The sequence below is a fragment of the Schistocerca cancellata genome, chromosome 2, assembly GCF_023864275.1.
Source record: "Schistocerca cancellata isolate TAMUIC-IGC-003103 chromosome 2, iqSchCanc2.1, whole genome shotgun sequence".
NCBI lineage: Eukaryota > Metazoa > Arthropoda > Insecta > Orthoptera > Acrididae > Schistocerca > Schistocerca cancellata.
Genome location: NC_064627.1, coordinates 333,633,271 through 333,659,422, shown reverse-complemented (window position 1 = coordinate 333,659,422; position 26,152 = coordinate 333,633,271). Strand labels below are relative to the sequence as shown.

Below are 26,152 nucleotides of genomic sequence, written 5' to 3'. Positions count from 1 at the left end.
CACTGGACGAATAAGAGAGATTCTGGTAGGAGAACTGCATTATACGCACCTTAGCTTTTTGGCTAATCGCATGAACACCACATCACGTCGTCCTAAGCGTTCAGTTCCTAGAAAGGAAAAAAAATAGTGTAACTTGTTTCGAACGATAAATTAAATAACACCGGATGTCATGAACTGCTCATTTGGCAAGGACCCCTGACGCCGACGTAAGCAGATAACGCGTGGGACGTTAACGTTGGGCGCGGCACGTCGTCGGCTCACTATTAGCGGCGTGCGGACGAAGGTGTCCGAGTTGAACCGAGCGGCGCCTGGCGGTGGTGGGAAGAGGAGAGGCGCCGAGCTTGATATAGCCGGCGAGGCGGCGGATGCTGTCAGACCGCCTGGCGGCTGGACGCTTGGCTACAGGTGGCGCCGACCGAGTGGCTGCTGGAGCCGGCAGTGTGTGCTGCACGTCATGGAAGTCCTACCGTGTCCCGTTTACGTGGATTTCTCCAGTCTTGGAGGTAAGCCTTACTTTCTAGCGCTCTTTCCTTTTATCGCACACTAGCTTTTATCGTCCGCTGCTTCGCTCGCGTAGATTGTATGGTTTGCACAGATTTTTTTTATTGTCTTTATTCGAATTTTCTTTATTTCGAATTTTTATATTCTTCGCAAATTGCAACACCCTCTACACTTTTCACGCTAATTAGAAGGTCTTTACCGAATATACTGCTGTTCAAAAAGCGATTCTGGTACCTGGAGTCCAAGGCTTTTGTTAATCGTGCCTTTTGCGTTCTTGTGATGACATTTCCATAGGAACTTTCATCCCCTAACATGCATTTCCTTATATCTAATGTACGAATGAAATACCAATTTTTATGGATTTAACTCCAAATTTTTTTAATATAACGAAAAATTTTCTTGAAAATTTTCATCCCCTATTTCACACCATTAGGGATTGAATTTCCAAAAATAGTAAAAGAAGTATTTTTTTCTAACAGAGAAGCCAAATATAAATTTTCACAGGTTTAGCTTTGAAAATGTTTTCATAATTAATGAAATAATTTCATAAAATTCACCCCGCCCCCGCGCGCGCGCCCCTATTCCAGTCCCTTAGGCGCCTGAATTTCCGAAAGGACTGAAATACATATTTTTTAATTTCCAAGCGAAAAGGCGGAAAGTCAAATAACAATTTTCATAGATGTAGCTTTAAAAATACTTTAGTATTTCTTTAACAATGACTTGTTTTTAAAAAAAACTTTCATTCTCTATTTCACTCCGTTAGTGGTTGATTTCGAAAAATGTTAAACACGATTTTTTTAATTTTTGATAGAGAAATCAAACAGGAGTTTTCGTAGTTCTAGCTTCAAAATTGCCTTAATAGTGACATATTTTCAATAAAAGACTTTCATTCTCTGTTTCGCCCCCTTAGGAGTGCAATTTTGAACAATATCTTCTTAAGCGACACTTACAGTATAAGACCAACAAACACTCCAAATTTCAAGTTTCTATCCTTAGCGGTTTGGGCTGAGCGGTGTGTTGTAACATGCCACTTCCAATAACGTCAAACCTCTACCGACACATCAGAGCACTGATATCACTTAATTGTCATAATTTTAGAAGTAGGTATTTCCATATTAATAAATTTTTAATTCTGGTACTTAGCTGGTTTTGTGTTGGCTTCTTCTTCGGAGTATTTGTCTTGTCTCACGTTTTTCCGGTATGGAAAAATCTGAAACTTCCCAGGATTTTCATAGTTCGGTTGCGGCTTTAACTGTGAAATAATTTAAGTTCATCCAGTTTAGCTTCTGTGTTATTTATTGCGCACCCAAATAGATGTTTCACATGAAATTTCTATCATAGTACAAAGCGTAGGATGGTCTTTAAGACTGTTCGCAGATGACGCGATTGTCTATAACAAAAGTAGCAACACCAGAAGATAGTATCGATTTGCAGAATGACCTGCAGAGGGTTGATGAATGGTACAAGCCCTGGCACTTTACCCTGAACGTACTGTGCAGACACATGGAAAGGAAGTCACTACTGTAGACTACATTATTGATGAAAAACTGCTGGAAACCGTATCTAGCGTAAAATATCTAGGAGTGACTATCCGGAGCGACCTTAAATGGAATTTTTACATAAAACAGATAGTAGAAAAAGCAAATACCAGGCTGAGATTCATAGGAAGAATCTTAATGCAACTCATCCACGAAGGTAGTGGCTCTTAGGCCGCTTGTCTGACCGATACTTCAGCATTATTGATCAAATGGGATCCTTACCAAGTAGGACTAATAGGAGAGATAGAGAAGATCCAACGAGCGGCGCGTTTCGTCACGGGATCGTTCAGTTGGTTAGAGAGCATTACCGACATGCTCAAAAAACTCCATTGGCAGACATTCCAAGAGGGGGGGGGGCTGTGCATCAAGGAGAGGTTTACTACTGAAATGTCGAGGGATCACTTTGCTGCAAGATTAGGACAACATATTACTTCTTCCCTCATACATGTCACGTAATGACCGCGACGAGTAAATTCAAGGAATTAGAGCTTACCGATAATTATTCTTCCCACGCACCTTTCGCGGGTGGAACAGAGTAGGGGGGGGGGGGGGGGTTCAGTTATTGTTACAAGAAATATCCTCTACCACGGTCCAATAAATCGCGGGTCTGATCTGCCGTGTGAGGTCTTGCATTGTCATGGAGAAGGACAATTCTCTTTGTCAGCATGCTGCGTCTTTTGTTTTGAATCGCTCTGCGTAACTTTCTCAGGTTTTGGCAGTATGCTTCTGCATTGATAGAGGTTCCTCGTTGCATGAAGTCGACCAAGAAAACACCTTGCCCATCCCAAAACACCGACGCCATGATTTTGCGATGGAACAGAGTCGGTTTACAGGCAACTGTGTGTGTGTGTCTCCATTCCATGCTCTGTTGCTTCGATTTCGGCGAGCTATGCGAAACCCATGTTTCGTCTCCAGTTACGATCTGACTCTAGAAGTTGTCACCTTCTTTGTGATAACGAGTCAAGAACTTCATCGCACACTCAAATCATTGGTTTTTGTGATCCTCTGTTAGGAGCCTCTGTAAGAGACTACGGAATATCAGACCAGCTGTGTGGCTGGATTGAAGAATTTTTAACAAACAGAACACAGCATGTTGTTATCAATGGAGAGACGCCTACAGACGTTAAAGTAACCTCTGGCGTGCCACAGGGGAGTGTTATGGGACCATTGCTTTTCACAATATATATAAATGGCCTAGTAGATAGTGTCGGAAGTTCCATGCGGCTTTTGGCGGATGATGCTGTAGTATACAGAGAAGTTGCAGCATTAGAAAATTGTAGCGAAATGCAGGAAGATCAGCAGCGGACAGGCACTTGGTGCAAGGAGTGGTAACTGACCCTTAACATAGACAAATGTAATGTATTGCGAATACATAGAAAGAAGGATCTTTTATTGTATGATTACATGATAGCGGAACAAACACTGGTAGCAGTTACTTCTGTAAAATATCTGAGAGTATGCGTGCGGAACGATTTGAAGTGGAATGATCATATAAAACTAATTGTTGGTAAGGCGGGTGCCAGGTTGAGATTCATTGGGAGACTCCTTAGAAAATGTAGTCCGTCAACAAGGGAGGTGGCTTACAAAACACTCATTCGACCTATACTTGAGTATTGCTCATCAGTGTGGGATCCGTACCAGATCGGGATGACGGAGGAGATAGAGAAGATCCAAAGAAGAGCGGTGCGTTTCGTCACCGGGTTATTTGGTAACCGTGATAGCGTTACGGAGAAGTTTAGCAAACTCAAGTGGCAGACTCTGCAAGAGAGGCGCTCTGCATCGCGGTGTAGCTTGCTCGCCAGGTTTCGAGAGGGTGCGTTTCTGGATGAGGTATCGAATATATTGCTTTCACCTACTTATACCCCCTGAGGAGATCACGAATGTAAAATTAGAGAGATTCGAGCGCGCACGGAGGCTTTCAGACAGTCGTTCTTCCCGCGAACCATACGCGACTGGAACAGAAAAGGGAGGTAATGACAATGGCACGTCAAGTGCCCTCCGCCACACACCGTTGGGTGGCTTGCGGAGTATAAATGTAGATGTAGATGTAGGAGTTTTGGGACCCAACAGGAGCACAGTTTCCTAAACTTTAGGTGTCCAGAAACAATGTTGTAAAGAACTGATATCGACACGTCAGGAAATTCATTTGAGAGACCTGTTTTTGTGTATCGCCTGTTCTCACGAATCCTCGCTTCAACTGAAGCCACCAAATCGTCTGTAATCAAAGCAGGGTGACAGGAGCGGTCCTCATCATGGACGTTATCACGGCCATTTTGAATTCTCGTACCCACTTACGCACTTGGCTTTCACTCATGACAGTATCACCGTACACTTCGCAAATCTGTCGATGAACTTCTGCAGCAGACAGGTTCCTTGCGGACAAAAACCGTATCACTGAGCAAACCTCACAGGCGGCGGGCGAGTTGATAGTCTTAAACGTTTTGAAAGCACAGAACACAACCGCACATGTTAGCTACAGAGTTGAAACTGAGCACAGTTGTTCCCGAGTCATGGCGGTACACTATGCACGACCTCGTTGTGGCATGCGCGCGAACTACTAGTGTCTACAACAAAACGGACCTTACTTAAAAAAACATGCCTCGTACATACACTCCTGGAAATTGAAATAAGAACACCGTGAATTCATTGTCCCAGGAAGGGGAAACTTTATTGACACATTCCTGGGGTCAGATACATCACATGATCACACTGACAGAACCACAGGCACATAGACACAGACAACAGAGCATGCACAATGTTGGCACTAGTACAGTGTATATCCACCTTTCGCAGCAATGCAGGCTGCTATTCTCCCATGGAGACGATTGTAGAGATGCTGGATGTAGTCCTGTGGAACGGCTTGCCATGCCATTTCCACCTGGCGCCTCAGTTGGACCAGCGTTCGTGCTGGACGTGCAGACCGCGTGAGACGACGCTTCATCCAGTCCCAAACATGCTCAATGGGGGACAGATCCGGAGATCTTGCTGGTCAGGGTAGTTGACTTACACCTTCTAGAGCACGTTGGGTGGCACGGACACATGCGGACGTGCATTGTCCTGTTGGAACAGCAAATTCCCTTGCCGGTCTAGGAATGGTAGAACGATGGGTTCGATGACGGTTTGGATGTACCGTGCACTATTCAGTGTCCCCTCGACGATCACCAGTGGTGTACGGCCAGTGTAGGAGATCGCTCCCCACACCATGATGCCGGGTGTTGGCCCTGTGTGCCTCGGTCGTATGCAGTCCTGATTGTGGCGCTCACCTGCACGGCGCCAAACACGCATACGACCATCATTGGCACCAAGGCAGAAGCGACTCTCATCGCTGAAGACGACACGTCTCCATTCGTCCCTCCATTCACGCCTGTCGCGACACCACTGGAGGCGGGCTGCACGATGTTGGGGCGTGAGCGGAAGACGGCCTAACGGTGTGCGGGACCGTAGCCCAGCTTCATGGAGACGGTTGCGAATGGTCCTCGCCGATACCCCAGGAGCAACAGTGTCCCTAATTTGCTGGGAAGTGGCGGTGCGGTCCCCTACGGCACTGCGTAGGATCCTACGGTCTTGGCGTGCATCCGTGCGTCGCTGCGGTCCGGTCCCAGGTCGACGGGCACGTGCACCTTCCGCCGACCACTGGCGACAACATCGATGTACTGTGGAGACCTCACGCCCCACGTGTTGAGCAATTCGGCGGTACGTCCACCCGGCCTCCTGCATGCCCACTATACGCCCTCGCTCAAAGTCCGTCAACTGCACATACGGTTCACGTCCACGCTGTCGCGGCATGCTACCAGTGTTAAAGACTGCGATGGAGCTCCGTATGCCACGGCAAACTGGCTGACACTGACGGCGGCGGTGCGCAAATGCTGCGCAGCTAGCGCCATTCGACGGCCAACACCGCGGTTCCTGGTGTGTCCACTGTGCCGTGCGTGTGATCATTGCTTGTACAGCCCTCTCGCAGTGTCCGGAGCAAGTATGGTGGGTCTGACACACCGGTGTCAATGTGTTCTTTTTTCCATTTCCAGGAGTGTATGTAGCCAAGGAATCTAATCATTCACATTTCTGGCAACTAACGTATTTATATGGACTTTTTTATATATACTTCACGTAAAACTAACAAAATTTAGTGGAATACTGCAAATAATTTTGTATAATTAATATAAAGTTATGTTTCTCTTCACGTCGAATGTAAGCAACAATGCATAAAGCATGACACAAATAAATTGTTTTATATGAGGCTGCTGTTTCACAAATGACATGTTCGATATCCACCGGTATCAAAAGGTTCCTAATGTGCATTTAGCTTGAGTACATCACAGTATCTGCAGAACGTCTTCTTTCTACATCCATATATATACTCCACGAACCATTCTAAGACGTGTGGGATTAATATTTACAAAATGTTATGATTCTTCCAGTTCCAAACATGTGTGAAGTGAGGGAAGAGTCACTGCTTAAATGCCTCCGTGTGCTCCGTAATCTGTGTGCGCTAAGAAAGCGAGCGACACGTAGAGGGTTAATTTCTGGATGTTTCACTTAATACTGGTTCTTCACACATTGTAAGTAGATTTTCGCGAGATAACTGGCGTATATCTTCAATCGTCTGCTACATCAGGTTTTTCAACACTTCCACGACGCTCTCCCAAAAGAAATCAAATCCCTTCTTTCAATATATTCAATAATCCCTGTTAATCCTATTCGTTATCGCTTCCACACACTTGAGTAATATTCTAGGATGATTCGCTGGAGTGTTCCATATGCAGCCTCATTGACTGACAGCATTTTCCCAATAACCTGCCAGTGAAAGGAATGAGTGGAGATCAGGGTTTTACGTGCCGGCTTCCTCGAAGTCTTTAGAGACGGAGCACAAGCTCGAAATGTTTCAAAAATCGGGAAAGGAAATCGGCCGTGCCTTTTCCCGACATTTGCCTGGAGCGATGGATGGCCGCAAGCGGATTTGAACCGTTGTCCTCCCGAATGCCAGTCTAGTGTGCTAACCACTGCGCCGTCTCGCTCGGTACCTACTAATGAGACAAACTATCCAAATGAAATTACCTGTTTCGGTCATCAATTATCATCCTCAGGTCTTAAAACAGATATCGTGGATCCTTCTCACCTCTGCAGAACACGCCGAGGAAACCACATTGTCATTGGATTTTCATTTTCGGCCTAGTATGTATTGTTGTGCCGAACAATAATTTTTTTGTAAAAAAAAAAAAAAAAACATTGCCCGTCTCCAGACAGAAGGTCTGCAAGAACCGAAACATAGGATATCACTTTTCTGTCTTTTGTCAAGTACAAAATTTTATATTTCTGTACCTTTAAAGAAACTTGCCAATGTTTGCATAATACTTGAAAATCTGACTGAATATTTGTGAAGTTTTCCCAGATATTTCTTCAATGTAAATGACTGCAATATCCGCAAAAATGCACCATTAAGGTTTTTTTTAATTTCATCCATATTTCATCGTCGACTTCGAAGAACGGGCTGAAAAACTGCCTGGTCCGAGATTTCACCAGAGTCGAGGAATAGCTAACAGAAACTCCGAGCGAGGAGGGGGAGCAATAACCGCCTACACATGTTCATAGATAACTACAGTCTAATGTTTGCATGGATCCATCACGGCCACAGCTGATTGCGCGTCCTTGTCCAGTCGAACTAGGGCTCCAATGATTCGTAGTTTGATGAGATAAATTCAGACCTTGTTTGCTTTCTAAACGAGACTGGATCAAAATTTGAAACTCAGCACAATCACACGAGTCTTGATTCTCAATACATACATATCTAATCAATCGATATGTGTCAGATAGGAATGTGACCAGCATTGCTACAATCCAAAAGCGCAATGCTTGTATTTCTTTCCTTCAGATCACGTTTGTGTTTACTACAGAGTCTTGGGCATCACGCAAGCTCTCCAGCACTATTCTGGCTATGACAGAAAGCGTTCGTGATGGTATCTGATTAGTTAAGTCTGCTATCGCGTCTCAGTACCGCGACACAATACAGAGAGAGCACAGCATTCAGCTCCTGACTCAATGTGGTTGAGCTACAGCAGCACAGAACTTTGCTTAACTTCTTGATACCAGTGAAATGAGCACGTGGACCTCCTCACAAACAACACAGTGCGTGCGAACACATCCATAAACCTAAAGTGATGGCATAGAACGTTAATGGAGAGGTCATAGGGTGGAAGGCACCTAATTAAGTGAGGAGGATATATCTCAATCACCTACACAGGGAATGCGTTAAAGAGAACCCAGCTTTTTCGTACGAGTCAGCATGAGAAAATGTTTTAAATCATGTATCCTTCCCATGTTTGTGTTTGTGTGTGTGTGTGTGTGTGTGTGTGTGTGTGTGTGTGTGTGCGGTTGTGTGAGTGTGTGTATTATGATCAGCGAGTAGCTTTGGGCAAGAGACTAAACAAGCTGAAACACGAATTGGGAACTATTACCACTACTATCTTCACATCATAAGAAGGAACAGTTCACAGAATCATCATACAGTTTTTAATATAAATATGTGTGTCAGTTTCCATGGAGAGCTACTGTACCACACCATGGAACGCATGGTGACAGCGACAGCCTTAAAGGTGATGTTGTTATCAACTCGGCTGATCTGAACATCACTTGCAGTGGGGGGGGGGGGGGGGGCTGCAGTTTACTATGATCTGTGAATCACGCTGCAATGCAGCATTGCCTGAGGTGAAAGAAGTGTCAGGTGACAGATAAAACTCATGAAACAGGTCAGGGATCGAACTCTAATTGATATTATTCAAAATCTCGGACTTTACCGCCGAGCCAAGCCTAGGTATTGCTGAATATTTGTCTTAAGGAATCATTTATATAACCAGACGATTATGCAGCGACGTCCTTTGGGAGAAAATAGTGTATTTTTACTATTGTTTACATTTTTCCCCGCCAATAGCCTACAGTCACTGTATTTCGTTTACATCCGAGAGCTCATTAACTTCACTATGCGTTCTTCTAGGGGTGTGACGAATTGGGTTGCATGAAATACAAAATCCCCGTAATTCAGTACAGCGGAGTTGCATCTACGAAAAAAAGAGATGTCGATATCCTGGAGCAGCTGGTTGCAAATGTTCAAAGGATCAAAATCTACTGACATGCACTCTTGGTTTCATACATTTTTCCCGGACAGTTCCTCCACGACCAAGGCCAGTTTCTTTTCCTATCTTGGGCTTATCAACTCTGCTGTCGACTCGATATGAAAATGTGTGCCTTTCCTCTTCTTTCACAGTGATGAATCTTTCTGGCAGATTAAAACTGTGTGATGGATCCCCCATCGAACTCGTGCCATTTGCTTTCGCTAGCATCATGCTTGTCAACTGAATTCTACAGCTACATCCACATCTACCTCTTATTACGAGTATAGGAGGATATTTTGTGTAGCACTATCGCTTTCCCCCATTCTTGTTCCAGTCGCGAGACGGAAGAACAATTCTAGGTAGGCCTCCACGTGAGCTAGAAACACTTTCATCTTTACCTTCATCATCTTTTAACGAGAGGAACATAGAAAGAAGCAATACGTTGATTGTCTCTTCTAGGAATGTTCGCTCTCAACATTTTAACAGCCACAGTGTGACGCACAACACCCCTCCTGTATTGTTTGTCACATGTTGGATGCGTGTATCGTTGACGCTTTTGCACTTACTAAACTAATCTGTGACGAAACGCGGCTCTCTTCTTTGGATCGTCTCTGTTTCCTTTATCGACCCTATTTAGTTTGTGTCGAATATGAATTTTGTAAGTTACCTCCTCCGTGGGTGGACTACAGTACGTCAGCATTCCCTCAAGGTATCTAATTTTTTGCGTCTGCTATTCCTACGATTTGTTTATTTGGACATTCCGTGCTCATACTCTTCGTCAATTGCGTAATCATATAATAACGCATTCCGTTATATTTTTTTTATACTGAAGGTCAACTACCAACTCCTCCAACAAGCATATATCAGCTGGAGATCTTCCTGAATATCGTCACAGTTTTCTAGCGTTGCGACTATTACAACAACATCATTCGCGAATAGCCTCATGGATCTTCTGACGCTTACCACTAGCTTATGTATGTATATTGTGAATAGTAATGGTCCTATAACATTCCCATGGTGTACGTCCGAAGTTACTTTTGCATCTAAGAAACAGAGGATGGACAACCACAAATACCACAAAAACAACACATTACCATTTCAAAAGCGGAGTAGGAAAACCGTTGACATTCAAAATAGCTTCCAGTCTTCTCGGATGGATAAATGCTGGCTCTGTGTGGTTTTCAAGGTAATCTATACCACTGTTCCTGAAATATAGTGGCAAGTTCAGGAAAAGATGATAATGGTGGACAGTGATAACACACCCCTCTCTCCAAACTAGACTACAAAGGCTCAATAACATTGATATCTAGTGACTGGAGTGACTACGGTGACTAGGGAAGATGTGACGATTCATTCTCGTGCTTACAAAACCAGGCAACAATGACGTGTTATCTTGGAACACAGCATCACCACTGGGGAACAAACATTTTAGCACAGGCTGAACCTGATCAGCCAGAATCGGTCACATAATCCTTGGCAGCAATGCGGCCTTGCAGTGTAACTAAGGGGCGGGTGGGATACCACGATACGGTTGCCCCCGCCTTGTTTCTCTCCCGGTGCGTAATCTCGGCCATAAGTTGAAAACAGTGTGAAACAAAGCTCATCAGACAACATGACACTCTTCCTTTGCTTCATGGTCTAGATTTTATGGCTTCGGCACCATATTTTCCTGTAACGGGCATTTTCATCATTGATATATGGTTTTGTGATTCCAGCTCCCTGCGAACTCCCTGCTTCTGTATCTCCCTTTGTGTTTTGCTGCTGACAAGGTTCGCGACATTCAGTTCTGCAGTGAATTTTGCAGCTGTCGTCCTCTTTAGTCAAAATCCTCTTCAATATTCGTCGGTCACGATCACTTAAAACAGACTTTCGTCCGCGTTGTGATTTATCGTGGTATAAATCTTCGACACGGTGCCTTCGTTACGAAAACACCCACCATACGAGCACAAACAATATGCTCACGTTCGAATTCAATTACCTCCAACACAGTGCACTTCCAACTACACATAAAACTATTCTGACCTCAACAGACCCTTGTAAAGTATTGAGTACATTTCACAGGTTCTGTTCTTCTTCAAATACACTCCTGGAAATGGAAAAAAGAACACATTGACACCGGTGTGTCAGACCCACCATACTTGCTCCGGACACTGCGAGAGGGCTGTACAAGCAATGATCACACGCACGGCACAGCGGACACACTAGGAACCGCGGTGTTGGCCGTCGAATGGCGCTAGCTGCGCAGCATTTGTGCACCGCCGCCGTCAGTGTCAGCCAGTTTGCCGTGGCATACGGAGCTCCATCGCAGTCTTTAACACTGGTAGCATGCCGCGACAGCGTGGACGTGAACCGTATGTGCAGTTGACGGACTTTGAGCGAGGGCGTATAGTGGGCATGCGGGAGGCCGGGTGGACGTACCGCCGAATTGCTCAACACGTGGGGCGTGAGGTCTCCACAGTACATCGATGTTGTCGCCAGTGGTCGGCGGAAGGTGCACGTGCCCGTCGACCTGGGACCGGACCGCAGCGACGCACGGATGCACGCCAAGACCGTAGGATCCTACGCAGTGCCGTAGGGGACCGCACCGCCACTTCCCAGCAAATTAGGGACACTGTTGCTCCTGGGGTATCGGCGAGGACCATTCGCAACCGTCTCCATGAAGCTGGGCTACGGTCCCGCACACCGTTAGGCCGTCTTCCGCTCACGCCCCAACATCGTGCAGCCCGCCTCCAGTGGTGTCGCGACAGGCGTGAATGGAGGGACGAATGGAGACGTGTCGTCTTCAGCGATGAGAGTCACTTCTGCCTTGGTGCCAATGATGTTCGTATGCGTGTTTGGCGCCGTCCAGGTGAGCGCCACAATCAGGACTGCATACGACCGAGGCACACAGGGCCAACACCCGGCTTCATGGTGTGGGGAGCGATCTCCTACACTGGCCGTACACCACTGGTGATCGTCGAGGGGACACTGAATAGCGCACGGTACATCCAAACCGTCATCGAACCCATCGTTCTACCATTCCTAGACCGGCAAGGGAACTTGCTGTTCCAACAGGACAATGCACGTCCGCATGTATCCCGTGCCAATCAACGTGCTCTAGAAGGTGTAAGTCAACTACCCTGGCCAGCAAGATCTCCGGATCTGTCCCCCATTGAGCATGTTTGGAACTGGATGAAGCGTCGTCTCACGCGGTCTGCACGTCCAGCACGAACGCTGGTCCAACTGAGGCGCCAGGTGGAAATGGCATGGCAAGCCGTTCCACAGGACTACATCCAGCATCTCTACGATCGTGTCCATGGGAGAATAGCAGCCTGCATTGCTGCGAAAGGTGGATATACACTGTACTAGTGCCGACATTGTGCATGCTCTGTTGCCTGTGTCTATGTGCCTGTAGTTCTGTCAGTGTGATCATGTGATGTATCTGACCCCAGGAATGTGTCAATAAAGTTTCCCCTTCTTGGGACAATGAATTCACGGTGTTCTTATGTCAATTTCCAGGAGTTACAACAGCGTACCTTGCAGGCTGGGCTAGCGTCTGCTTTTATATTTCAAAGCATGCTTTTCTCGCCGTGTTTCCAAATTTTTGACGTACTCCTGTATTACTACGTTAACAATGGCATGATGTCTTCTAAACGTATTAAACTAAATCGGCTATCAGGCCCAGAGGACAGAGCGATGTAGATTGGCAGCCGTCTCATTCGGTCGCGGTATGAAGGGGCATGGTAAGCACAACGCTCTCCGCCATTGACGGCATTCAAGGCCTTGGTGTAGCTCTAGCACTTACATCATGAGGTTGAGAGGAACCTATTTCTGTCCTCCCACCAAGAAAAAATTTTTGGTACCTCTAGGAATTAAATCCAGATCCCTCCATGGCATTCAGATACGCCGACTTCTCATCTACAGAAGCTGCTGTCTACTATTTACTGGAATCCCGCAATCCATTGGGGAAGCTGGTATGATATTCCGTACGCTCATAATTTGCTCCATAGGTGACAGTGCGGAAATGTATCGAAAGCATTCCGGAAGTGAAAAAATATGCCATCAACTGGACGTCTGATTCGGTTGCCTTCTGCGTCCCATTCACGAACAGGGCGAGCTGGGTTTCACTATGGTCTTGGTTTTGTGAATGTTTGTTGATTTCTGTATAGGAGTTGACTAGAAATATCGTAATAAGGTAGTATAAAACATGTCGCAAAATTTCCATTCGAATTCCCTTGCGGCACACAGTTTTATTGTTCTAGGAAGTTTCTACCTTTCCTCCTTGTTTGTTTAGTGATCAGCCAGCCACATGTACCTGTTACAGTATTTTAATAACTTCTCCTTGTACTCTCCCTTTTCTTTGACCCTCAAGTGACACTTGAGAACTTTTTATTGTGTGATTGTTTATGTGTTTTTGAGTGTGTGTTTCGTAAGACACGTTTTAGAAAAATTTTTGTTCCTTTATTCTACTGTTTTATAACACACCCATTTAACCACATTCATCTCCCCAGACTTTGATATGGGCCCTAAGGACTTCGATGTCATGCACAGAAATAACTCCGTTATCATTTTTCCTTCAGTTCATCCACAAATTGTTGCAACAGCTTTTCATGTCGCACCATTAGACCTGGAAACGACACGTGACTTTGGCCTTGTGCTCAGGTTGTGGGCAGGCAGTGGGGCCTGATGAGGCGGAGAGCGCGGAGGCGAGGGACGCGCTGTCACGGCGCCTGGAGGCGGAGCTGCGGGCGGCGCGCGGGGGCGGCGCTGGGGGCGGCATCGCGCTGCCCCCGGCGCTGCTGCTCACCGCCGCCGAACACGTCCTGCAGATGGCTACCACAGAGCCCTACGGTCTTAGGTAGGTCTACTGTCGTCCTCTGCGGACCTGTCTATGACGATTACGATAGTCACGGAGTCTTGTTTTCTTCTTCTTCTGCTTTTTCTTGCACCTTTGTCCTACATCGGCGCAGGGTCAGCATGATTAGTGAAGGTTTTTTCATGACTAGTATAAGGGGTGGTTAGTTTAAGGGGTGGACGGATCTTCTTCCTGGCGCCGCTCCTTAGCGGGCTCTCTATACCACTGTTACACAATGAGAGAGTGTTCCGGCGCGCCGGCCGCTGTGGCCGAGCGGTTCTCGGTGCTTCAGTCCGGAACCGCGCTACTGCTATGGTTGCAGGTTCGAATCCTGCCTCGGGTGTGGATGTGTGTGATGTCCTTAGGTTAGTTAGGTTTAAGTAGTTCTATGTTCTAGGGGACTGACGACCTCAGATGTTAAGTCCCATAGTGCTTAGAGCCATTTGAACCATTTGTTCCGGCGCTGATCTCTGCTGTTTGTTGCCAGGAACAGTCTTAACTGCCTGAAATGTTCTCACTGCTTGAACGCTTGTTTTGGTTCTCTCGATGTTACAAAGCTAATTGTTGACGCGGATCTGTTAACACCGTTTTTCATTATCCATTCCAAAGCTAAAGTGCTTCATTTACTCGGTTTCTTATTTTAATCCACATGCTATGACAATAAAACGCAAGTTAATGCGGATGAGCAGGGGGAAACAGTCATGTAACGTTCGAATACAGGATTAGTAATGTGCTACTTGACACAGTAATATCAGTTAAATATCTAGACGTAGCGTTGCGAAGCGGTATGAAATGGAATAAGCATAATAGGCTGCTAGTCGGGAAGATGACTGCTTGACTTCGTTTTGTGGGGGAGAGTTTTGCAAAAATCTAGCTCATCTATGAAGGAGACGGCATATAGAACGCGATTGCCACCCATTCTTGAGTACTGCATCAGTGTTTTGGACTCCACCATATCGAAATAAACGAAAACATCGAATTCGTACTGCTAGGTTTGTTAACAGTAGGGTCGATCAGAAAGCGGGTGTTACGGAAACGCTTCGTGAACTCAAATGGGATCTCTGGAGGGAAAATGAAGCTCTTTTCGTTAAGCACTATTGCGGAAATTTAAGGCACTGGAATTTTAGTCCAACTACAGATCGATTCTACTGCTGCCAAAGTACATTTCTCGTTAAGGACCTCTGAGATAGGGTGGGAGAAATTAGGGCTCCTACGGAGGCTTATAGACAGTCCTTTTCCCATCACTCTTTTTGCAAGTAGAACAGGAAAGGAAATTACTAGTAGTGGTACATGATACCCTCCGCCATGCGCCGCACGTTGGCTTGCGGAGTGTAGATGTGGATGCAGCTGTAAAGCTATGTCAAGAACACACTCTTTTTATTATGATTTCTTGTAATAAATTTGGAGAAATGATACATTTACGGTTCAAATGATCAACTGCAGCTGGCCATTGTGGCCGAGCGGTTCTAGGCGCTTCAGTCTGCAACCGCGCGACCGCTACGGTCGCAGGTTCGAATCCTGCCTCGGGCATGGATGTGTGTGATGTCCTTAGGTTAGTTAGGTTTAAGTAGTTCTATGTTATAGGGGACTGATGATCTCAGATATTAAGTCCCATAGTACTCAGAGCAATTTGAACCATTTTTTTATCAACTGCAAATATTGAACTCATAATCTAACATCTAGATATGAAAACTAATGAAGAGGTATCGATTCGAATCGGGCAGAAAACAAATGAAATTCAACGCACATGTTGACCAAAGAAAGGGACAGGTTGATGGGCCACGTCCTGAAGCATCAACAAATTGTTAGTTTGCTAATAGAAGTGTGGGAGGTAAAAACTGTAGTTAAAGATCTAGGTTTGACTACAGCAAACATGTTCGAATGGATGTAGGTTGCAGCAGAGATGAAGATTGCAACATAACTGTCCAGCGTGGAGAGGTCCTTCAAACTAGTCAAAACTGTACTACTATATCATCGAATAATGAACTTAGAGAAAATTTTTCAGTCATAATATACATAGTAAACGATATGCATGTCCACAGGCAGAATGTCAATTAATCATCGAAGATCATCCCGAGTTAAGTTAGTATCCTAATGTGAGCATGAGTGGTTCGACCAATAATTGTTACTCGTGTGTCCAAAGACTTGATTTTCGACAGGCACTGCTAGCACAAGAAGATTAAATGGATTAGGTGAAGCTGGAGGGAACCTTTTTAATGTCTCAATGGCGAGTTGTAGGGCTATGAATGTGGCTTTGGTATACTGAATTATAAACTTACAGTATAAACAAAATTGTAGATTCAAAGAGTTGAAGTGTACCTGCAGTGGACTAGAAGATATGGTAATTAGTTCTGTTTACTGCAATATTTTTGGTTGGAATTCTATATGTGTGGAAAATGTAACAGATTTATTGGCTTTGACTGGTCGACCGTTGAGAAATTTGTGCGGAAGTCCTTTATATCTCCACCAGCATGAGGATTATTAGCATGTCTGCTTACCACCTCACTTGCCAGGACGCGAGCCCAGCTGTGGTCTAGAAGATTTTTCGCGTCCATTAGGAAACAAGTAGCTAATGTGGGTCTTCCACCTGTTCACAGGGGCTGCACGCTGTACGTGGACCTGGAGACGGGTAAGCAGCCGGCAGAGAGGATACGACTCGCGACCGTGAAATGTGCGCCGGACACGCTCACCACCTTCGAACTCTTCCTTACTCTGCGCCAGGAAACCTCCTGGAAGGCTGCCTTACCGCAGTTCCTCAAGTAAGTACAGCTCTCTCTTCTTTGTTTGATTTTTACGACATTATACACATGTAAAAATTACATAGCCATTAAAGGTGTCGATACAAGGTGTCGATATAAGGCTTTCGATAAGTGATAACACATAAAAGGACCAGTATATTACGGTAAAACCAGTTGTCAAAACCTTATTCGCCCATAAACTCATACTTATGAATCTAACGTGCTCTATTTATTTTTGTATATGTACACATGTATTCCAGAACCCAACGTACAGAGCATATTGGGCAATACTTCATTAGCAATTTTCTGTCCTATTCCACTCACGTACTGAGGGACTGAGAAACAGCTACAGGACTCTCTAACCGCTCTTTAAGCTTTCTTTTCCTAATCTCATGACATCTACGCGAAAAATATTCGATGTCGGCACAAAGTCTTTCTGATCTCTAAGGGAACAACGTCGCTTTCTTTCCAAAGATTCCCAATTAAGTTCTCCATCTGTCTTCCAGTTTCGTATGGCTTTGGTGATCTGTTACAGCAGCAGACTTCTGAATATATTCAATTTTTGCTTTTATGCCTACTTGACAACGATTCCAAACGCTGGAACATTTCTCTGGAATTGCTAGCAGCAGCACCTCGTATGCAGTTTGCTTTACAGATATGTTGCCTTTATTCCAGTCTGTGATATCATTTTTTTTCTGACCAACGATTTCGGTCAGTGGCGACTATCTTCAGATCTGCAGAAAAAGGCGGAAACCAAATATGACGAAGCATATTTGTTTGAAACATGTCATAATGTAATGAAGCCAGTTGGCGTCGTAAAAAAAAGAACAGCTTGGCATCATCATTTAACACTTCCGGGCTGAGACGCCGTGGTCCATACATAAGACTCTCCTCTGAAGTTTTGCCTTCGACTGCGGAAGGCATCCTCCAAGGACAATCGGCGAATTGCAACGAGAGCACGAGTGAGCGCCGTATATATAAGCCATCCAGAGGGCGCCGCTGTCAATCACGTGACGTCGGCTGTGCTATGAGAGAGTCTTATGTATGGACCATGGCATCTCAGCCCAGAAGTGTTAAGTGATGACAATACTTGCCGTGAAAGCCTTCATTCTATGATTAGCTTGGCATCGTTGAAGATAATGCCGATAGAGTCTGTGAACGGCGCTACTGTTCCTAAGAAACTGGGGTACAACTGCCACAAATGTTTCTGTCTATATTTGGCCGATTTAGAACTATACAGAGTACAATGAAATGTAGACAGAGTTGAGTGAAAATTACCCAATAAAATAACTAGTGAAAATAAACCAAATGGGTAAAACATATGACTGAAGTGAGTAATCTCCTTATAATCCCAGAACACATACCCAGTTGTAAGTTTTCGCCTAATTATATTCTGTATATCAGTTATTATTGATTTCTCTGTCTTAATCTTAGTGCAGTTTAATTAAAGAGCATTTAACACTATAAGCGTTTCGCTTTTGTTTACAAAGTATCTTCCGTGGTATTCTGCAAATTGGATTCATATGTTTGTACATTTTTGGTTGCTTTAGATTAAAAACAGCATTTTGGCTAAAACAACAAAAAATGTACAAACTTTACTAATCCAATTTGCAGAATAACCACAGAAGATGCTTTGTAAATAAAAGCGAAACACTTTTAGTGTAAAATTCTGTTTCATTAAATTGCAGTAAGCTTACGACGGAGAAACCATTAATAACTGATTTTAACAGTTTCTGCAGAAGATGCCCATGCAAATAAACATAGTATTATACGTAATTTTATACTGGTCAAATACGTTTATATTAGAGACATCTAAATCTAACGAACTTAAACCAAAAAATATTTTTATAGCAACTGTACCCCAATTTGTTACGAACACTAGCGCCGTTCACATGGTGATTCAGCCGGCACCATTGCGTAGTTCGCACCGTATTTTAATTACGTTCGATGATGCCAAGCTGATTTTGTGTGTACTTTTTGACGAGGCCACTCTTGCTTTATTGTACTAGAACATGTTAAAAAAACGTGCTCCGTTATCTTTTAAGTAAATGTATGGACGTAATGCTTTTCATAATGTATTACATGTAAATTTTCAAATCTTGAATCAAGTATTAGGGTTCTCATTTTAAAAAATCAATTTAAACTCCAAATAATCTTAAAAATCACGTTCAAGGTCACACATTAGTAGCAATGTGTGACCCACCTAAAACTTGTATCTAAAACATTTTGCTGTATCTCATATCCATCCCAAGTTATTCGCGATTATGGATTAATATGGTCCACCCTGTATATCACAGGCCAGGCCACCAATGATGCTCTGTAAATAAAAGGAAACTAAACGTACGTGGCATAAAAACATGCTTCTATTTAATTGCGTATATGTATCACACCTCCATGAAATTAATAATAATAAAAATAATAATATAGAAAGAACCTGTTCTAGTCGTTAACCTGATATGCAAATATGACTGTCTATTTTTCGGTTTACCAATGATGAAAAGCGAAGCACATGTATTTTCGCTAACAAAAGACATTCAGTACACTTATTGGCTCACTTCCTCTGTATATACTCTGTATTTATTACTTTGTTATCAACGTTAATTCCAATTCCTTTCTTTGCTGTCGCTGTTGATCATAGCGCAAAGTTCCAGAATCTATTGCTACTGTCCTAGCTGGGCGTTTCACTCTAGTAGATTTCTGAAAGAACTTTGCAGTCCTTCTGTAGACCTTTCACAGTGTACTACACTTCATAGAACACTTTTTCTATTTGGACTGTAACTGTCTGCGAGTGGTTGTCTTTGTTTGATGGCACATGTTTATGTGTATGTCTGTATAATTATCATAAACTCGACACAAACGTAGAAATAAAAGTCCGGGTAAAAAAAAAAAAAGGAAGAAAGAAATTTGAAATGCTCCAGTGTCATACCAACTTTTGCAAAAGGGATAATCGGGAACTAATGCTGTCGGTACCTTTCCATACTTAGAACAGTGTGCGATTTCCTGCAATATGAAGCTTGATCCTAATATTATTCTTCTCACTCCAGAGAAATCCTTATCTGTGACGAACAACTTCCGAAAAATTAGTTTTCTGTTCGATGCCCATTGACTAGTTAACATTCGCAATACGCAGAACTCTTAGATTCTTTATTTTCGTCCTTGATTAACCCATTACATTGCAGCAACAGGTTTCACCACACTCCGGCGTTTACATTGTGCATATATGACGCTATGAGTTCCTATAGGACTATCTGTACAGTATACAGACAATATCACTTCAGTCTACGTATCAGCGTCATTAACGGACCATATGTGACCTAAAAGTTTATAGACTTATTATAAGTCTGTCCCCAAATTAACCTGGATGGTATTCTAGGCTGTAGGTATACTGATACAGAATAAAGCAAGTAAATGACACCTGATGACGACAAAATGCTGTCGAAACAAGCTGAGTCAGTTTTACTATATAATACGAGTGAGAGTCAAATGAAAACCTTAAATATGATTTTAAATATTATTTATTTTGCAGAAGTGGTACAAAGCTGTATCACTTTTCAACATAGTCTCCCCCACGCTCAATGCAAGTCCTCCAGCGCTTACAAAGTGCATAAATTCCTTTATAAAAAAATCCTTTTTGTAGTCCACGCAACCACTCATGCACCGCATGGCATATCTATTCATCAGAACGAAACTTCTTCCCTCCCATTGCGTCTTTGAGTGGTCCAAACATATGGAAATCACTTGGGGAAAGGTCTGGTGAGTATGGTGGATGAGAAAGACACTCAAAATGTAGGTCTGTGATTGTTGCAACTGTTGTATGGGCAGTGTGGGGCTTTGCATTGTCATGTTGTAAAAGGACACCTGTTGACAGCAATCCACGTCGCTTTGATTTGATTGCAGGCCGCAGATGATTTTTTAGGAGATCTTTCTATGATGCACTGGTGACAGTGGGCCCTCTAGGCATGTAATGCTCCAAAATGACGCCTTTTTCTTCCCAAAAGAGAGTCAGCATAACCTTCCCTACTGATGGTTCTATTCGAAAGTTCTTTGGTTTTGGTGATGAGGAATGGCGCCATTCCTTGCTCGCTCTCTTCGTTTCCGGTTGGTGGAAGTGAACCCAGGTTTCGTCTCCAGTAACGAATCTTGCAAGGAAGCCATCACCTTCTCGTTCAAAGCGCCGAAGAAGCTCTTCACAAGCATGAACACGTCGCTCTCTCATTTCAGGAGTCAGCTGCCGTGGTACCCATCTTGCAGACACTTTGTGAAACTGGAGCACATCATGCACAATGTGGAGTGCTGACCCATGACTAGTCTGTAAACATACTGCAGTGCCATTCAGTGTCACTCGGCGGTTTTCCTTCACTATGGCTTCAACTGCTGCAATGTTCTGTGGAGTCACAACTCGTTGTACCTGACCTGGACGAGGAGCATCTTCCATTGAAGTCACACCATTTGCGAACTTCCTATTCCATTCTTAGACTTGCTCCTCTGACAAAAATGCATCACCGTACTGAGCCTTCATTCGTTTATGAATTTCAATTATGTTTCACACCTTCACTACGCAAAAACCGATTACCAGAACGCTGTTCTAACCTGGTGCAAGCCGCAAGTGGGGCGACCATCTTTATACTGATACTAAGATGGTATGTGTGCATCTGCACGATGCTGCCACCTACAGACCATGTGAAACGTCCCCTTAGAAAACTTAATGAATTACTGTGCTGATAAACCTCTTACATTATTTGATTTTCAAACAGCTGAGCAGAACTGAATGTACGCAGAGATTTCGCTCTTTACCTATTCTGATCAACACTAAACTGACACACAATATTTTTAGCGCAACGCAATCTGACTTTTAATAATCCCTACAGAAGAATGGCCCTGACTAACAATAACCTATACCTGTCACGAATCACTTACCTCACAAAAATCTTCGTTACTCTAACTACTGCAATACAGCGAGCGCCACTACTGCCAGCTAAATAAAAGATTCTAACTACTGAAGGGACTAACTACTGATAGGCGTAGTTAGCAAATGAAAGATTTTGATAAAGAACAAACAATGTATTTACAATAGTGTTCAAAAGTCATAATATATATATATATCAGTTCATGACATCCAGTCTTACAAATTTACTGTCTCTGATGGAGACACGTCCAGAGCATCCGCTCTCAAAACTCCGCCATCTCTCTCCCCACATCCACCACTGCTGGCGGCTCACCTCCAACTGCGCAACGCTACGCGCTGTTGACAGCCAACTGCGCAACACTACAATAGCAAACAACAATGCAAACCAGCCACAGACTGCACACAGCACAGCCAGTGATTTTCATACAAAGCGCTACGTGGCGGTGGCATTTCCAATATAAGAACCTAAACAGTCTACTTACACATTCTGCACGCTGTTTGTAGCACAGCTGTTTGTAGCTTACCAACTTACAGGATAACAGCACGAAATTTCGATTTGTTATTACAAATTTAAGATTTTCATTTGACTCACCCACGTAGTTATAGAATAGTTTTTAACTAAACATGTCTCATAGCACTATCTACATGTCGCAATTGAGGTCGCTTACGAATGGCTTTCCCAGACAAAGCAGTGGAAAATTTCTCCTCCATCCGCTGCCTGGCGTTGCTGTTGCTGCCAGTGATTGCCAGGAGAAGTCATTAAGTCCCTCGGCTGCGTGCAGCGTCTGGAAAACTTGTGAAGACGAAAGCCGCCAGCGAGTGAGTCACTGCGAGGGAAAGCGTAGCTAACAGTCTGTGGTGTGGTGTCCGCAGGAACCTGACGAGCAACGGCGCCCTCCTGCTGAGCAACGACTTCACGCTGAAGAAGAAGCGCCTCTTCCGGACGTACGCCGAGTGAGTCACGGTGCCCTACCAGGACCTCCCCAGGGGGCATCGGCCGGCAAGAACCGTGTCGCGGACGCGGCTAACGCAAGTTCCTTGGCTGGGTGCGCAGCCTCTCAAGCCCGCAGAGATTTTTTTTCGTGCCTCATACACTACATCGGCGCACCTTTTTGATATGTGTATTTCCCTGTGACAGCATAGGTTACTGTCTTTGTTGTCGCACAGTGTAAATGAGAATACAGTGAAGGTAACATTACTACCTTCGCGGTATAATAAATCTGAAAATTTCTTTCGATAAACCTATTAACATAAGAATACATTTATGAAATAATGTATGTACTGAGGGCCAAAAGTCACGGGAAGGTACTGGATGTGATGTAAGTCGTCGATCGCTGAAGCTCATCCTCTCTCTCTCTGTACAGTCCTGGCAGGACTCCCCACATTCAAATAGGCGACCATGGGACGCGAAGTAGATCGATAGTGATGTCTGTTCGTCAAACGCTTGCTGTCGCCCAGAGCAGTAGTTTACGCGTGTAGGAACACTGTCTCTTCCATGGTTCAAATGGCTCTAAGCACTATGGGGCTTGACATCGAGGTCATCAGTCCCAGACTTAGAACTACTTAAACCTAACTAACCTAAAGACATCACACACATCCATGCCCGAGGCAGGATTTGATCCTGCGACCGTAGCAGCAGCGCGGTTCCGGACTGAAGCGCCTAGAACAGCTCGGCCACAGCGGCCGGCATCTCTTCCATGTTGAAGTTCTACTATCCTAGACATTGTAAGCCTCTGAAAGCCGAACTCTTGATTACTATTAGACATAGTATGAAGCGTGCGTCTTGTACCGGGTGTCGTACCACGTTCGAAGTCGGTTAACTCGCGACGTGCTGTCATATTCACCACAAACCTGCGTGTAACAGACTTCTTAGTTATCGTGTCTACACTCAGGCCTTAAGCTGCATCTAGCTGCTGCATTTGGATGTGACTTTCGGTCACTCAGTTTAGTGCGTAACTAGCTTATGCTCAGTGAAACCAAAATTTTAGATATCGTAATCTCTCCTCTGTTCAAGCCTTATTATTTGCTCATATTTTACTTTTATTCTCATGTCATAATGTTTGTGAGACGTATCAAGAGATGCATCAATGTTTTGAAAGAGAGTGTGTGTATGGAGTCTGAGTATGTGTTTTTACGTTTCATGTGTTGTAAGGATAAAGACTGATGTAATACGAAATATTTATATTCATTTTACACAGTACGATATTAAGGACAGTTCACCTTTTATTTTGTTTTACGTACTGTGGATGAAGTTTTTGCTCAATAATTGTTTTATGTTATTTAGTGCCAAAGAGTAATGCAATCACAGAAATAAAAAGAAAATGTTTCTATTTTTGTCTATTGTTATCCATCCTTCCCCTCTGTTAAAAAAATGGCATCCCTGGTAGTCATCTTTCCACTATTTGAATTCTATCTTTGTTGGGTGTTATTAGACATTTGCGTTTTAGAATGGGAGCGAACTGCCCTAATTATAATATCTCACAGGCATTCAATAGTACGAAAAAAGGAGTCGTTTGATCACAAGCAAGTCCCTGGAGTCTTAAGGATGTAACATAAATCAGTGAGAGGTATGTAAACCAGCTTACTTGACCTAAGCCCAGGATCTATTAAAAGCAGATGTTCATCAGATTTCCAGAGGGGATTCGTCCCCATACTACCGAAAAAGACACAGTATGGTAAAACTGAAACTCTGAGAAGACCAATATGTTTTCCACAGTTCTGAAAAACTGCAGAGGTAGGATATTTTAAATCAAATACTTCGCGAACTCGTAGAGGTACGTAGGAGATACAATTTACAATCTTTGACGCGGCATTTTCCGCTTTTGTCTTACAACCAAGGAATATCTTCGGGAAATCTTTGTCAGAATCGAGAGATGGAAACAGTTTTCACTTCTAAGACAATATGTCCTAGCCAAAAATATGGAACTCTAGTGTATATATACATGCACTTGTTTAGGTGTGCAGAGATCAAAGTCGAGGAACTGGGCGGCATGTTCACTATACCCAGTCGCCTGACGATTACAGATAATGCCAACGACAGCGACGGACTATAATAATACACACAATACTTTTTACCTTAAACTATCTGCAGGAGGGAGAACTATGGAAAACTGGGAAATATTCGTGGCATTTCCTCATGTATAGCAAGAGAGTATGTGCAGTGATTTGTTAGTGAAACACCGCTTGCAGAAACGTGCACTCAGACCTAATCGATCTGCAAGCTGACGATTGACTGAATGGTTGAAAGTAAAGTGAAGAAAAGGCATTCAGCGAGAGCGCCTGGCACTACTGCTCCTTCGCCAGCCGGAAAGGGAACTCCACAGAAAAAAATGTGGAGGATGTGGTGTAGATAGGCCTTGGTTCCCAGTTTTCAATGCTCTACGGCGTCTGTATAATAAGGTTTTCGCACACCAATCTCTTCTTTCATAAACGAAGGTTGAAGTCGACTGTTTAGTCGACGAGCACATCATTGGGGTCCGAGAAACAACACACAATGGTGTCCGCAATCATCCGTGACCTTATTAAATGAGCAATCCCAGCAATCACCAAAAATTTTGAAACTTTCTTGCTCTTTAATAGATCTTTCCCACGAAAGCTATCAAATGGACGCTATCTGCTTTGCCCCTTACTGTAGCTTTTCCTTAAACATCGGCGTAATGTCATCCAGACAACTGCGCAAATAACGGCCTTACAGACCTCTTTGTGCGGGGGAAGCCCGTACCAAGGGGATTCCCGTACTTTCGAGGGCCCAAAATGATTTATTTAAAAGTGTATACTTATATTCAATTTACTCACGGAAATTCATTAAGGTGAAGCGAACGCAAGGGGACCAGCAAACATTTCATACCGTTTGTTATTAATCTGAACAAGAATGCTAAAGCTAATGGCGACCAGTGCACGCTTCGACTTGCGCTATTTTTCTACATTAGCAATGCCCAGTACGCCAGCTAGCACTCTGGAATGCGTTCCTTTCATCTTTTTGTATTTCCTTCAATTGGTGTCGACAACAAAAGTCTCTTCTACAAACAATCCCATAATTTTTTTTGTATGTCTGTGACGGACGCAGCGTTACACTGCAAGTAATCTGTTAATAGAAATTGACTCTGATTATAATTCAGTGCACCAGATATCCGCAGAAAGCACTTTATTTCCTCTTCATTTAAGATATGCTTACGTTTATGTGAGATGTATTACATGTTTTTCTCATATGGGCTGCCCTTAACCGTTTGCATTAAGTTAAAACCACAGTGTCTAGAAACATGTCATATTTAAGTGGAGCTCGAAGGAGAAAATTAAAAGCCTGCCGAGTCGATGAAGTTAGGAAATCAACGAAAATAGATAAATTCTTCCAGCGGTCACCTAGAATCCCGTAACAGATATGTACTAAAATTAGTAACGGAAGTGATATCGCAAAACAGTGTGACAATTTAAAACTTGAAAGTGGAAGTTAGAACAGTAGCAAAAACGAAAGGGCGAAAGATTCTGACAGTTTGCAAGTCCATAAACGACACGACACCAGCTGTGAAAAG

General features: G+C 43.8%; 1 protein-coding gene across 1 annotated transcript; it reads left to right on the top strand.

Annotated features, from left to right (window-relative positions):
• The first annotated feature begins 284 nt into the window (after positions 1-284).
• On the top strand, positions 285-22,967 carry LOC126161718 (protein charybde-like). The gene is made up of 4 exons (XM_049917752.1): positions 285-503; positions 13,787-13,982; positions 16,577-16,738; positions 22,497-22,967. The coding sequence occupies exons 1-4, from the start codon at positions 455-457 to the stop codon at positions 22,579-22,581; spliced, it is 492 nt and encodes a 163-aa protein (XP_049773709.1). The 5' UTR covers positions 285-454; the 3' UTR covers positions 22,582-22,967.
• The last annotated feature ends 3,185 nt before the right edge of the window (positions 22,968-26,152 follow it).

Bases quoted from the DNA above. Each gene is read 5' to 3' on its own strand.
- LOC126161718 (XM_049917752.1), top strand. From the start codon at position 455: ATGGAAGTCCTACCGTGTCCCGTTTACGTGGATTTCTCCAGTCTTGGA. The intron at 504-13,786 runs GTAAGCCTTACT...CCTTGTGCTCAG, and splicing joins GGATTTCTCCAGTCTTGGAG to GTTGTGGGCAGGCAGTGGGG. The intron at 16,739-22,496 runs GTAAGTACAGCT...TGGTGTCCGCAG, and splicing joins GCCTTACCGCAGTTCCTCAA to GAACCTGACGAGCAACGGCG.